A 13,392-nucleotide genomic window follows, 5' to 3' on the forward strand; every position below is an offset into this window, starting at 1 on the left:
ATAACAGGGGAGGCTGTTCTGAAACCAACAGCTGCGTTGGGATGCAATTGATTGATTTGGGCACCTTTATATTGGAAAAAAAAAATGTGTTTTTTTCTTAGTTTCCTTTTCTGGGTTTAAGAGAGAGAGAGAGAGAGAGAGAGAGAGAAAGAGAGAGAGGTTTTGATAACAATGGATTACACACGGTTTCTTTAATTATGTTCTTGACCAGAAAAAACCCATTTCCCAAATTTAATTCCTTTATAAAAAAAAATTTATTTCCCAATGTTAAAGCAGCAGTTTTGATTTGGTGAAGGCTGGAAGCAATAATAGGAATCAATGGCTTTTGTCTTTTATAACGGCTAAACAAAAACATATGCAAATAAATAAATAAAGAAAGAAGGAAAAAAAAAAGTTGCTCAGTGTTTTACTGGATTAAGACAGGCTCGCTTGCATTTTGCCATCATTTATGGGGAAACTTCATTTCCATTTGTACTGCCATTGTCATCCAGCTCAGCTGTTGAGGTCAAATACTTATGGCGCATAACTGGATCGAACCAGATGTAAGAGAGAGAGAGAGAGAGAGAGAGAGAGAGAGAGAGAGAGAGACTAAGAGGGGCGGAGATATTTCAGAGGAGGAGGGAAAGGGGATGGGGCTGGGGTGGGGCTGCGTGGAGAAGAGGGGTGACGCTGGGCTGAGAAATTTCCGGGTGATCGGGAGGGGCGATGGGTCTTTGTCGACCTCGAAAACCCAGGTGCCGAATCTGCCATACGTCTCCGACGACGCGCAGATCTCCTCCTCAGATCTATTGGCCAGGGCTCTGGTATTGGTTGGGGCTAGGAGGAGAGGACTGAGGGAGAATGAGGTGGTGGGTGGTGGGTGAGGAACGAAGGTGGGGATGTTGGAAGAGAAGGAGGAGGAAGAAGAAGGATGGGTGGTGGAGATGCTGGGTTTGGATTTAGGGTTTGATGGGTGGAGAGAAGAAGGAAGAGGAAGAAGGATGGGTGGTGAAGATCTGGGTTTGGATTTAGGTTTGAGGGGTGGGGAGTTTGAAGGGTTTTTTAATTATGTTTTTTTTTGGTTTTAAATAATTGATTTTAATTAACTTTAAAAATAAAGAATTTTTTAATATTATTTGTCCTATATTGGTCTCTGTCTAACTGCTGTTTGGTTATAAGGTGGGTCCCACGACTGCAACGTCAGCATTTAACGTCTGACTTTAACGGTCAATGTAACGGCGGGTGTAAATTGGTAATACTTTGAAATGTCGGGTATGAAATTGATTGAATTGAATCCTTGGGGCCCATTTCGATACTGACACTAAACCTACAGGGACTAAAGTGTAGTTAATCCTTAAAAAAAAGGATAGAGATTCGAACTCGAGTGCAGATAGTACAAGTTGATGTTAAAGAATCTTTTGAATTATTATTGTTATTTTTAATTATTAATTATATGTGTCGTTAGATTAATCCAATGGCTTGTATTAAAGTGGATAACGCATTTATTTGGAGGGTATTTTCAGGGGTGTAAAGCCACTTTTAGATCCCCTTTACACCTTCGGGGTGTGTAAATGCGTTTTTTGCTCCAATGGGAAAATATGTATATTCGACTTGTTTGTGATTTTTTTTTTTTTTTTTGTGTTTTAACTTTTTAAAATTAATTTTATGTGTGTTAGATTTATTTTATTTTTCCAAATAAATGGACCTAAAAAAATTTAAATTTGGAGAACATTTGATTTACCTACAAATTAACATAAAAATATCTATGTAGAAATTTATAATTTATTTTTTCCAATATTTTAGACCATTGAAAGTGCAATGCAAATTGCATGAAATTTGGGTCTTCCATTTTGAATTTCAATCCATCTCAGTCATTCATCATAGAGCTACTGGGGATTGCAACGCACCACTTGGTGTGCTGACGTCAAACGGGGCCCTCCACATATGGCGTCTGAAGAGTGATTCCAACCTTTTCTCTCCCTTTTTCTCCTATGAGTCCCACCTGCAAAGTATGTAAAAAAGGATGCACATGTGCATCTAATTTTGCATCTCCACGACTGTGATGCATTTTTATAACCATTTACACATGTCCATTTATGGTGATTCATGCGACCAAGTGTGTATATTTAGCATACACTGGTGGCTTTACAACACCCCCCTCCTCCCCCAGTGATGCTCTAAGGATTGACCTCCTTCCTGGCCTCTTGGTATGAATCTTGCAAAAATTCACGAGTAAGAAAATCAAGCAATGAATTAGACTCACCCTTAATATATTCAATTTGAAAATCAAAAGCAAATAAGAATTCCTTGCCATCTAGGAAAGATTTGTTTAGATGCTAAATTTTTAACATCTTTGAACAAAATGTCCTTAGTGGCCTTACAATTCACCCTAATCATGAAGTCTTATTTAGAAGCACTAGCAGAACCAAGTTAAAGGCTACCATGGGCTCTAGCCCAGTAGCCTTTTTTGAAAATTAAAATATGATAAATGTATTTTAATGTGATTTTAGATTAATTTGCTTGCTCAATTGAGAAATAATCCTTAGTAAACATTCATGACTTTTTTTTTTTGGTGAAAACCAAGGTATCCCCCGCGCGATTGCGGGGACTAACCCTCAAGGTACTGTTGGGCGCAAAGCGGGGACCTCTCCCAACAAAGTCTGCTCTACTTTAACTCTCTACATTTTCCTATTTTTTCCGATTGTTTTCTTAATTTATTTTCATCAATATTAATGACACCCTTTTCAATTAGGTAGTCCAAAGGGTGGGCGCGGTGCGGTTCATATGAAGAATGCGTTTATAGCAATTTCTATTATTGTCTACACTGAAAAAGAATTTGCTGACAATATCGATTCATACACAATAACAAAAGATTTCAATTCTCCCAAGGATCATTGGGCACAACTTAAATATGTACAATTTCAATTATGTTGTTGAACATATTTTTATTTTGATACTATGTGTGTTTTTGGGTGTATTTCATATGTATTTATTTTATGTTAAAGCTTATTGGAAATTAGTCAATGGAGCAATGAACTAACGTGGTTTATATGCTTTAATATATATTTTATTTCTAGAAAAACTATAAAGTACAAGAAAAATTATCATTAAATTTTAAGTCAATAACTTTAGCTAGCCCACCCGTTGAAAAATCCATAGTTCCGCTCTTGTTTAGAAGGTCACTTTCCATTGAGAAATTTTGTTAATTTTTCCCTTCCTGCACAGATTCTACAACATCGGTTACATGACCATCCTACAAGAGTCTAGGGTAATCATCTTTTTCCTCCTTGATATATCTTGACATGTTTTTTTTATTTTCTTGGGGGCTCTAATTCATGGTGTTTGACAGGGAATGTACTAAGTCTTATAAGTAATATTTGAAGATATGCTGTATCCGCATTGTTTAACATAAATATTGGTTCAATGTGGAAGAATAGTGATATATTGATATTTTATCTATTTATTATACCTCTTTTGTTTGTCGCATTGCTATGATTTTGAGTTAAATTGTTGGTTTTAATTAGTTTTGTGAGTATTTTGAAGGGATTAAACCTAGGAGCAATTTGAAGCTTAAATGGAGAAGAATCGAATGATATAGGTCGTTTGTCAATTACCAGTCATGCAGTTTTGTTTTGCAAATTGGAATGGCAATTAGAGGGCTCCTGTTTGTCGATTGTTAAGTTGACGTGGCTGAACGAAATCAAATAGAGAATTTCATTATTTTTTTTGGTCGAAGAAAGATGATTTCATTACTGACGAAAGCTCCAAAGGGAGACCAGTACAATCAGTAATAAAGTAGCCCATGCAAACAGATATGCATGGAACAAAGAAACCATGCCACAAACTAAACTAATTAAGATGAAAAGAACTTGACAGACAGTCCAAATGCAAGGACGTCTAAAACAATATCTAGACCAGTCGCAACCCACTTAGGAGAGATGAGGACAGGGAAGGCCGTCCTTACATAGAATGTGCACAAGAGAGGTGGGGGGTCTCTCAACCCAAACTTCCGTGCTCCTCCTCGATAGTGCCAACAACGCAAGATTGTCCGCCGCTTGATTGCCAATCCTATTAGTCCAATACCATGAACACTCCTCAAAACCCCGTTGTTCCTCACGGATGAGGGTAAGGACAGGATAAAGGTTCCATCTTCCTCTGCCAATATTCCCTTTGACACACTTAATTAGCTCCAAAGAGTCAGACTCAAAGCATACCTTAGTGAGATTTCGTTCTCTTGCAAATTTGCATCCCTCCAAAAGAGCCATTGCCTCCGCATCCAAAGCAGTCTCCGCATGGAAAGAGACAGATTTTGCCCCCTTGAAACTCCCCTCAGAGTTGCGAATAATAATGCCAGCCCCTGCACGGCAAGAGCCCTGATGCCAAGTAGCGTCGACATTGATTTTGGCAAGAGAAGCGGGAGGAGCAATCCACCTAGCTTGTGGAGTTTGACAGTTATTCCTCGAAGTGGGATGAGCAATTTTATGCTTCAGTAATAATCGCTCGTTCACTTGGTCCGGGATGGACTTGAGAGCCCTTTGGGGATGGGGGTTGCAGTTGTCAAAGAACGTCCTGTTCCTAGTCTTCCATATAGTCCAGCACGTGAGTGCAATATGATCAAGAACACTGTTTCTCTCCTCCTTGGTGTTGAGGCCCACAGTAACAAAATCTCGCAACCACTGATGCAAAGTGGAGATGCCATGCTTGTTGATTCTATAGTTTAAAAGGCCTCCAAACCATATCGGCTCGACCCAAGGACAAAGAAGGAGCATATGCTCAACTGATTCCTCCTCAACATTGCAAATAGGACATAGAGGGGAGGGTCGCAATTTCTTCTTATGAAGGACAGATGAGACAGCAATGTGACCATTTAGAGCTTTCCAAAGAAAATGTTGAACCTTTGATGGGACGTCGGCATGCCAAATCAACTTCCAAACCTTTGAGTCAATCAAGATAGAAGGAGATGGCCTTCTCAGGGAGGTTCGCTGATGAGAAGTGTGAATGTTGTGATAGCCAGATCTTACCGAGTACTTTCCGTTTTTCTCGCTTGGCCACACCAAACGGTCTGCTTCTGAAGTGATGCCAATGGGGATGCGCTGGATTGCATTAGCCTCCTCATTCAAAATTAATGGGTGGATTGAGTCCAGATTCCATGATCTAGTGTTCCAATCAATTATGGTCTCCACCAATGTTTTCAAAGGCGAGGCGTATAGGCGAGGCGTTTTTAGTAGTGCTACGTGAGGCGTAAGCCTTGAAGCATTGAGGCGTAAGCCTTTTGAACATTAATTTATTTTAGTAAGAAAAATTTATGAATAATACAATACAATTAAATTGTACAACTAATTCTTATTGAACCATAACAATCTTTTAAATATAATTAAATATAAGTACTAAATGTGCATCTCAAGTATTTTTCCCCCTTTATTTCTTTTGCATACTTCCACGCAGGATCTTTTCGATTCATAGCTATAAAACAATTAATATTTCTAAGATGCAAGTATGATGCATATACGTCAAATTTTTACTATATCATATAAACGAATAAGATAACTAATATATTTTTTAAAAATTGAAAAAAAATAATACGGAACTTCAAATTACAGTTGCGAAGAATTAGAGAGAAAAATAAATGACTTACTTGCAGTCGAAAAATGAAGAGAATTCTTGAAATTGATGGAGATTATCTAGTAAGAGTAGAAATTAGGGTTGTACTATATATATATATATATATATATATATGTGTGTGTGTGTTAATATATTAATTTAGGGGGGGAAAAAAAAGTTAAGTAGAAAAGCTACAGTCGGCTGGAGATAGAAAAGGCAAGAAGATATTAATTTTCGGACAATGCTTGGCTCCTGATATATCAGGAGCCATGCCTCCTCAACAATGATGTGGCCTCTTTAAAAAATGACACATGTTTTTTTTTTCTTTTTTTTTCTTTTTTTTTTCATTTTCTCTCCCTCTCTCTCTCTTCTCACCCACTCTCCTCTTCTCCCCCAACTCTCTCTTCTCTCATCCCCCGTCTCTTATGGCTGCCATTTTTTGTTCTTTGTCTCTTACGACCTGCAACTAGTGGTCAATTTCGCAGCAAAAAACAAAAAAACAAAAAAAACTAGTCGCCAAAATGTGGTGGAAAAAGCAACTAATCCGATAAAAACTTTATTTTTCATCGACTCCCTCAGAAATCTAACTAATCTGTTCTTGTAAATCTGAAATAATATAATTTTTAGAATCAAAACCCAACTACCTTTCCTTGTTGAAGTCTTAAAAAAAAAGGGACCATGATGGGTTTTCAAAATTATCAACCTATCCAAACAAGAAAAACATGGCGGGGAATTTTCCTGGAAGGTGAGTTGTTGTGAGTTATCTTTTTAGTTGCGATTCCATTTCATTTTTTAGACCGGTGGGAAGTTTCTGTTGCATAAAAAAAATCTTAGAAAGAAAGGCAGAGAGAGAGAGAGAGGATATTAGCGTCGTCGTCGTCGTCGTCGTCATCTTCAGCGACTGTGGCCGACAAGGCAACCAGCGATCTAGCAATTGTGTACCAAATTCCAAGAGCTATTTATTTATCTCAACTCACTCTTCAGATCTAGATCTACAATGTAGAATGGAAGGGATGCGTGAATCATGGTGCTGCATTCGTCAGAAATTCGATGGTTATGCACCTGCCCATGATGAAGAGGGAGAAGTTTCGAATTCGCCGATGATAAGAAATTGTTGTATGAAACAAAAAGGAGAGAGATGGGCAGATGAGAGAAGAGAGTTGGGGGAGGAGAGGAGAGTGGGTGAGAAGAGAGAGAGAGTCAGTGAAACAAAAAAGAAAAAAGAAAAAAGAATAGAAACATGTGTCATCTTTTAAAGAAGCCACATCATTGTTGAGGAGGCATGGCTCCTGATACATCAGGAGCCAAGCATTGTCCTTTTTTTGCTTTAAGTTTATTACAAATTAAGGGAAGTAAAAAAAAAAACAGAAACTTGCGTGTTTTCTTTTTTTCAAAACACTCCAAGTGAAACGACGTCGTTTCACTTTAAGTTTTTTTTTTTAACACTTCAATCGAAACGACGTCGTTTCATTACAATTGACCTAAAAAAAAACCACGCGAGTCGTCTTCCTCGCAGAGAGGCAGCCAATTTGCAGACTCCCAAAATTTCTTCCAGTTCTGAGTGTCCAGATTTGCTGCCGCCTTGCTCCGCCTCGTTGCGCCTTGCTCCGCCTCACTGCGCCTTGAAACGCCTCCTCACGCCTTCCCAGCGCTAAACGTGCAACTCGCGAAACAAACGACGCCTTGAGGCGATTTGCTGCCGCCTCGCTCCGACGCGCGCGAAGGCATTCCTTTGAAAACACTAGTCTCCACAGTAGCACTTCGATCAATGGTTGTATTTGGATATGGACACAATTCCCCTCCCTGGATGTTGGTAATCCATTTATCCGACCAGATTCGCACCTTTGCACCATTCATAATTTGCCATCTTGCTCCATTTAGGATCACCCTTCTACCTTCAATAAGGCTGGCCCATGCCCAAGAAGCCCTGCTAACTTTTTTGGCCTCAAGAAAATTACAATTCGAATAGTAGCGAGCTTTGATTAGTTGAGCCCAAAGGGATTCAGGTTCGGTGAGCAGCAACCAACATTGTCGAGCAAGAAGGGCCAAATTGAAGTCATGAAAATCACGGAAGCCCATGTCGCCATCATGCTTGGGCAGACCCAAGTGAGACCAGCTTACCCAGTGAATCTTCTTTTCCTCATGTTTCTGACCCCACCAAAAATTAGATATCTCCTTCTCCATCTTTGTGCAAACAGTTTTGGGAAATAAGAAAACTCTCATTGGATAAGTCGAAACGGCTTGCGCGACGGCTTTGATGAGAACTTCCTTTCCGGCTTGGGAGAGAAGAGATTGTTTCCAACCACTAATCTTACGCAATAGCTTCTCCCTTACAAATTGCAAAGCATCTCTCTTTGACCTCCCCCACATTGTTGGGAGGCCTAAGTACTTACCAGGGTCCTCCACCGCAGACATGCCAAAGATGGCCCCTAATTCAGTTCGCAGGTTTGCTGGGGTGTTTGGACTGAAGAAAAGGCTAGATTTTCCAAGGTTGATTTGCTGCCCAGACACTTTACAATAGTCATCCAGCAAGCACTTCATGATGCGGAAATTTTGAGCATTGGCCTTAACAAATTGGAGAGTGTCGTCTGCAAAGAGGAGGTGAGATAGAGTAGGTTCGTTCCTTCCAAAACTGAGGCCATGCAGAAGATTAGCTTCACGAGCTTTCTTAATCATGAGGGATAAGACCTCACTAACAATCAAAAATAGATACAGGTAAAGTGGATCTCCCTGTCGGATGCCCCTTGTTGGTGTAAAGCTCTTCCCCTGCTCCCCGTTGAGAATAATAGAAAACTAAACAGTCCGAACAAGATTCATCACCAAGTTCACCCATCTTGCATCGAAACCCATATTAAGCATGATTAATTCGAGGAAAGGCCATTCCACTCTGTCAAAGGCCTTGTTCATGTCAAGCTTGATGCCCAAGTCGTACCTTCTTGTTGTTTTTCTCAGTTTCAAAATGTGGAAGGCCTCATGAGCGATTAAGATATTCTCCTGGATTTGACGATTGGGGACAAATGCATTATGGGCTGGAGATATAATTTGTGGCAGAAACACCTTTAATCTATTAGCCATGATTTTTTAGATTATTTTGAAAGAGAAATTACATAGACTAACAGGGCGAAAGTGGGAGACACCCTCAGGATTTGGAATTTTAGGAATTAACATAAGATTAGTGTTATTCAGGGATGCTGGGCTTCGGTTGTTGACGAAGAAATCTTCCATAATACCGTGAATTTCATTGTGGATTATATCCCAATATTTGTGGTAGAAGACACCTTGATATCCATCGGGGCTAGGCGCCTTTAAGCCCCCCATCTGCATTGTAGCCTCTTTTATCTCCTCAACATTAATTTCCTGCAACAAGTTGTCATTAGTAGCTTGGGTAACCACACAATCCACACAGTCAAGGATATCACCATTGTTGCACCATGCCTCAGTAGTGAACAAGGTTTTGAAATGATTTTCAATCACTCTTCTAATAGCATAGTCATCCCCATGCCACTGGCCATCATTTCCTTTTATTCTCAGGATTCTATTCTGTCTTTGGCGTGCTAAAGTTGAGTGATGGAAGAAAGAAGTATTTGCATCCCCCTTCAGCAACCACTTAATCCTTGAACGTTGTTGCCAGTATTGTTCCTCTCTTGCCCATGTTGCGTTTATCTCTTAAGTGATTGGCCTAATCTTAGCCTTGTTATCATCCCACTGCAGTTGGTGTTCCTTAAGATCAGCGTGTAATATCTCCAACTTCCTTTTATTGTTCGAAAATTTTTCTCTGCTCCAATTTTGAAGTGTGGTAGTGCAATGTTGAAGCTTAGTATGCCACTTGTGGAACCAAGAGCCATGAACCTGTTTGTCCCAAGCTCTTTCTATAATATGCTTTGTCTCCTCCTCCTCTCCCCAATAAGCTTCAAACTTGAATTGCCCTCTCTGCTTTTTGTGGTGCCTGACCGTTTCCATGACTAGTGGATTATGATCTGATCCAATGGCAGGATAGTGAGCAATGGATGTGTTTGGCCAAGCTTCTTGCCATTGCAAATTCCCCAGAACTCTGTCCAATCTTTCTTAGACAAAGAGACCGTTTTGTCTATGTGCTCTCCAAGTAAACCTCGAACCCTGATACCCTATGTCAAAGAGATTTGTCTTCTCCATGAAGTTATGCAAATACCGTGGTCTGTTTGAGGGGTGCACAGCCCCTCCATGCTTTTCAAACGACCAAAGAATTTCATTGAAGTCCCCTCCGCAAAACCAAGGTAAATTAGTAGGCCTCAGCACGTCTTCAAGAAGGTGCCAACATTCGTCCTTTTCTTCTTTATAAGAAGACCCGTAGACCCAGGAAGCCCTATATTTCACTCCCTTCTACTTGTCAGTGATAAAAGTGTCAATAATTTTTTTTGAGAAACCCTTCACCTCAAGTTCGATGCTCTCATCCCACCATAGACATAACCTTCCAGCACTGCCAACTGGGGGAACACAAAATTCCTTCTGAAAACCACAGCTACACTTCAATCTTTCAGTTCTGCTATTTTTTTATTTGTTTCCATAAAAAAAACAACAATAGGCCGGAATTTATGAACCAAACCCCGGAGGGTACGAACTGTCAAGTCCGGCCTAAGGCCTTGACAGTTCCAGAGAATGTAGTTCATGGTTGACGTGCGACTGTTGAAGGCCAGCCACCACTGCCCCAATTTTCCTTGCTCGTTCTTTGATCATTTGTTTTTGTGTGGACCTGTGTCCAATCATCAGCTTGTACAATACTAACCTCAGTGAGGTTTGCATTCTCAAATAGACCTCGAGTTCTACCTCTCACTCCCTTAGGCTTGCTACTTTCACCTTGTGCTGTCTTCTTTGCCTTGATAAACCTCCTTCTTTGTGGCTCTTCAATCTGCTCCTTCCCCTTTCCAATAGTTGCCTCTTTTGTTATATCTTCAACTTCTTCTAGGTTTAAAGTAGGGCCATGCCCATGTTTCTGCTTTTTCCCTGCCGATTCCAAGTTACAAGTCCTCTCCATCTATGGGTTCCGCTTTAACCCCAAGTTGTGGAAGGTTGAATCCACACGTGAAATAATTCTTGTTGAGGCAAGGTTGATCTTAGGCCCAAACGGGTTTGGAAGGTAAGGCTCCACCTGCACAGGATATCCAATAGGCCCAAGACCCAACCTAGAAGATCTTTCTTTTGGGCCAGCTCTGGTCCACTTAGTAATAAAGGAGTTGCCCCTAGTCACGTGACCCCCATCCCATTCCAACTCATTCGCATTTGACCTGGGGTTCACCCTATTGTGGGGCCAAGAGAAACCAGTCTCTACATTTAGTTCCTCCATGATTATCGTATTTCCATCCCCAAGATTTTCGATCTGTGCAGCTTGCCTTGGATACAACTAATGTGTGTGTCTTGGTTCCTGTGTTGCCTGGCACACAGACGAAACCTCCAACGTTCGACTACGCTCGTATTGCCCATTTGCCCCTGCCTGATCACTGGTCAACTCACCGAATCCAAGCTGGCTCTGACACACGTGGAAGCTACCTTCCTCTCTTGATTCGTGAGGCACACGCTCCATCTCACCTTCGCTGTGCTGTTGCCGGACTGTGGCGGCTCGCCGTCTTATTCCTGGCGTTCTATTTGGAGGCTTGGGATCATGGAATTCCCTGATGATGTTAGCTCTGGTCCACTCTCCATACACCGATTCGTTTGTCGATGGTTCCTCAAATATGCAAGAGTCCATAACATGCCCGATTCGACCACACCTATAATAGAAATTCGCAAGTCTCTCAAGAGAATTTCATTATATGGGCTGATTTTGAGGTGCAAGTGATGTAGAGGAGCTTTCTAAGTGTATTTGGGAGACTTAATTAGTTTAATTAATTTTTATTTCTTGTCTCCCTTGTTGAATAAGGAAGTCCTAATAAAGTTAGGATTTCTTATTTATTAGTTTCCAACTAGAATAGGAAGTTAGGGAGCATATAAATAGGAGGTTTCAATGTTGGCTTTTGGGGAGAGAGAAGTCAGATACCACAAAAACACCGGGAGAATTTTTAGAGAGACAGAGATGACGTTTTGGAGCTAAAGTAGGCCTCATCAATGGGCCGAGCCGGACTGGGCCATGCTTTAAAGATAAGAGAGAAAATAATGGGCCGGGCCGGGCTTTATTTTATCTATGTTTTATATGAATTTTTCTTGTCAATTCTTTATTTACTTTTTCTATGTTTTGGTGTGTTTCTAGGTTTCCATTTTTTTTCATAGTTCTCTATTTACATTTGTCTATATGTTTATATCTCCATTTTTTTCTTTGTTCATAACTTCATAGTTCTTTTTTTTTTTTTTTCAATAAATATAAAGATAAAGTTATACAACCGCCATATTAATAAACTCATATTTTATCCCTTAATTCATTTTTTTTAGTTCTTACAATGATAATAGATAATGATTTTCTCCATCTTTCATTTAACTTGGGTTTTTAAAATATATTTATTTATATGTATGTGAGCCCATGGGCTGGGCTTTTATAGGCGGGCTCGGGCAGGCTTTCTTGGGCTTAAATGGGCCGAGCTTATGGGTCGGGCTGGGCTTTAGACACCTAAGCCCAAGCCCGGCCCACTCAACAAGGAGCCGGACCGGTCCATGGCCCATATGAGTCAGGCCTGGCTTTTTCTCGATGGGCCGAGTGGGCCCCTATCTGCCCATGGGCTCGCAGGCCTAACGATGACCCCTAAGCTAAAGTTGCTTTGGAGCAGAGATCAAATTTTCAATTGGGTTTTTTCTGTGACACTATTTTTCATGGTTTTTATTAAAGTAGTCTTGAACTAATTCCATTTGCTAGAGCTATGATGTAGCCTAGCCAGGAATACTCAATTTCTGTAATCAATGTTGATTCCAAGTATTTTTTCCATGTTGAGTATCTATTACTATGCTTAATGCTTTGAATGTTTGGCCATGATCCAGGAGGATCTTGCAAACAAAATAATTAAATAATCATATATTATTATATTATTATTTAATTATTTTAAAACCATAAATAATTTGTGGTTTAAAACAATTGGTTTTAAACCACCAACTTTGTATGGCTTATGTACGTAGGTGTTTAAAACCATTCAACTCTTATGGTTTAAAAACACTTGCTATTTTCAATTTGCTAGTTTAGGATGATGAACTTCTATATAAACCTCATTTGATGAATTAAATAGACAAGTAGAACTCAAAGCAGTTCCTTAGCTTCTTGTTTTTGTTTCTAATTGTCTTAAAATTCCTCTCGTTCACTTATTCCTATAAACTAGGAATTTATAGTTCTATCCGTTGAGGCCCAAAAAATCCAAGGCTAGGCCCAAATATATTCCGGGCCCAATGCGATACCTTACTGGGAAGAAACCCATGTTGGGCACGCGAAAGTTCGTCATACATGCTTGCACAAGTCACAATCCACGTGCCACGCCAAGCAAATATATAATCTGTCACCCTAAGAGTTGTAACGAGCCTATAAAATGTACCGGCTCTATGAAACCATGCTTATTATCCCGTCAAACGTCATTTTGACTCAACCATAGCCCTTTACAATAGGATAAAATTCGAGCACGAGCACGCCAAACAACATGCAGTGCCAAGCACAAAACCCTTATTTTGCACCTAACCACGCTACAAGCTTAAATGGGCCCAAGACATGCAAATGTCGGGCCTTGCTGAGTGGGTTATGGTATGGATGGTTACGAGCATTCACGAGGCCCATTGATGAGCCAAGAAGTGGAAGTTTTGGGCTGCTTGGGAACCCCAAAACTTGAGCCCATTTCTTGAGCCCAAATATGTGGGTAAACAGAGAAAAGT

The 13,392-nt window shown here is 40.2% G+C and overlaps 1 protein-coding gene across 1 annotated transcript; it reads right to left on the reverse strand.

Moving 5' to 3' along the window:
- Positions 1-7,215: 7,215 nt before the first annotated feature.
- On the reverse strand, positions 7,216-10,591 carry LOC148296403 (uncharacterized). The gene is made up of 3 exons (XM_088248511.1): positions 10,343-10,591; positions 8,698-9,174; positions 7,216-8,346 (listed from the first exon to the last, which is right to left on the reverse strand). The coding sequence occupies exons 1-3, from the start codon at positions 10,589-10,591 to the stop codon at positions 7,216-7,218; spliced, it is 1,857 nt and encodes a 618-aa protein (XP_088104637.1).
- Between the last annotated feature and the right edge of the window lie 2,801 nt (positions 10,592-13,392).

This window comes from Prunus avium, chromosome 2 (genome assembly GCF_965620075.1).
Source record: "Prunus avium chromosome 2, drPruAviu1.hap1.1, whole genome shotgun sequence".
NCBI lineage: Eukaryota > Viridiplantae > Streptophyta > Magnoliopsida > Rosales > Rosaceae > Prunus > Prunus avium.

What these genes read in the sequence shown, in the direction of transcription:
- LOC148296403 (XM_088248511.1), bottom strand. Translation starts at nt 10,591, where the DNA reads ATGGAGAGGACTTGTAACTTGGAATCGGCAGGGAAAAAGCAGAAACAT. An exon ending in AGAATGCAAACCTCACTGAG is followed by an intron (nt 9,175 to 10,342) that starts GTTAGTATTGTA and finishes TGGTTGCTGAAG; the next exon opens with GGGGATGCAAATACTTCTTT. An exon ending in GTGTCTCCCACTTTCGCCCT is followed by an intron (nt 8,347 to 8,697) that starts GTTAGTCTATGT and finishes AACGGGGAGCAG; the next exon opens with GGGAAGAGCTTTACACCAAC.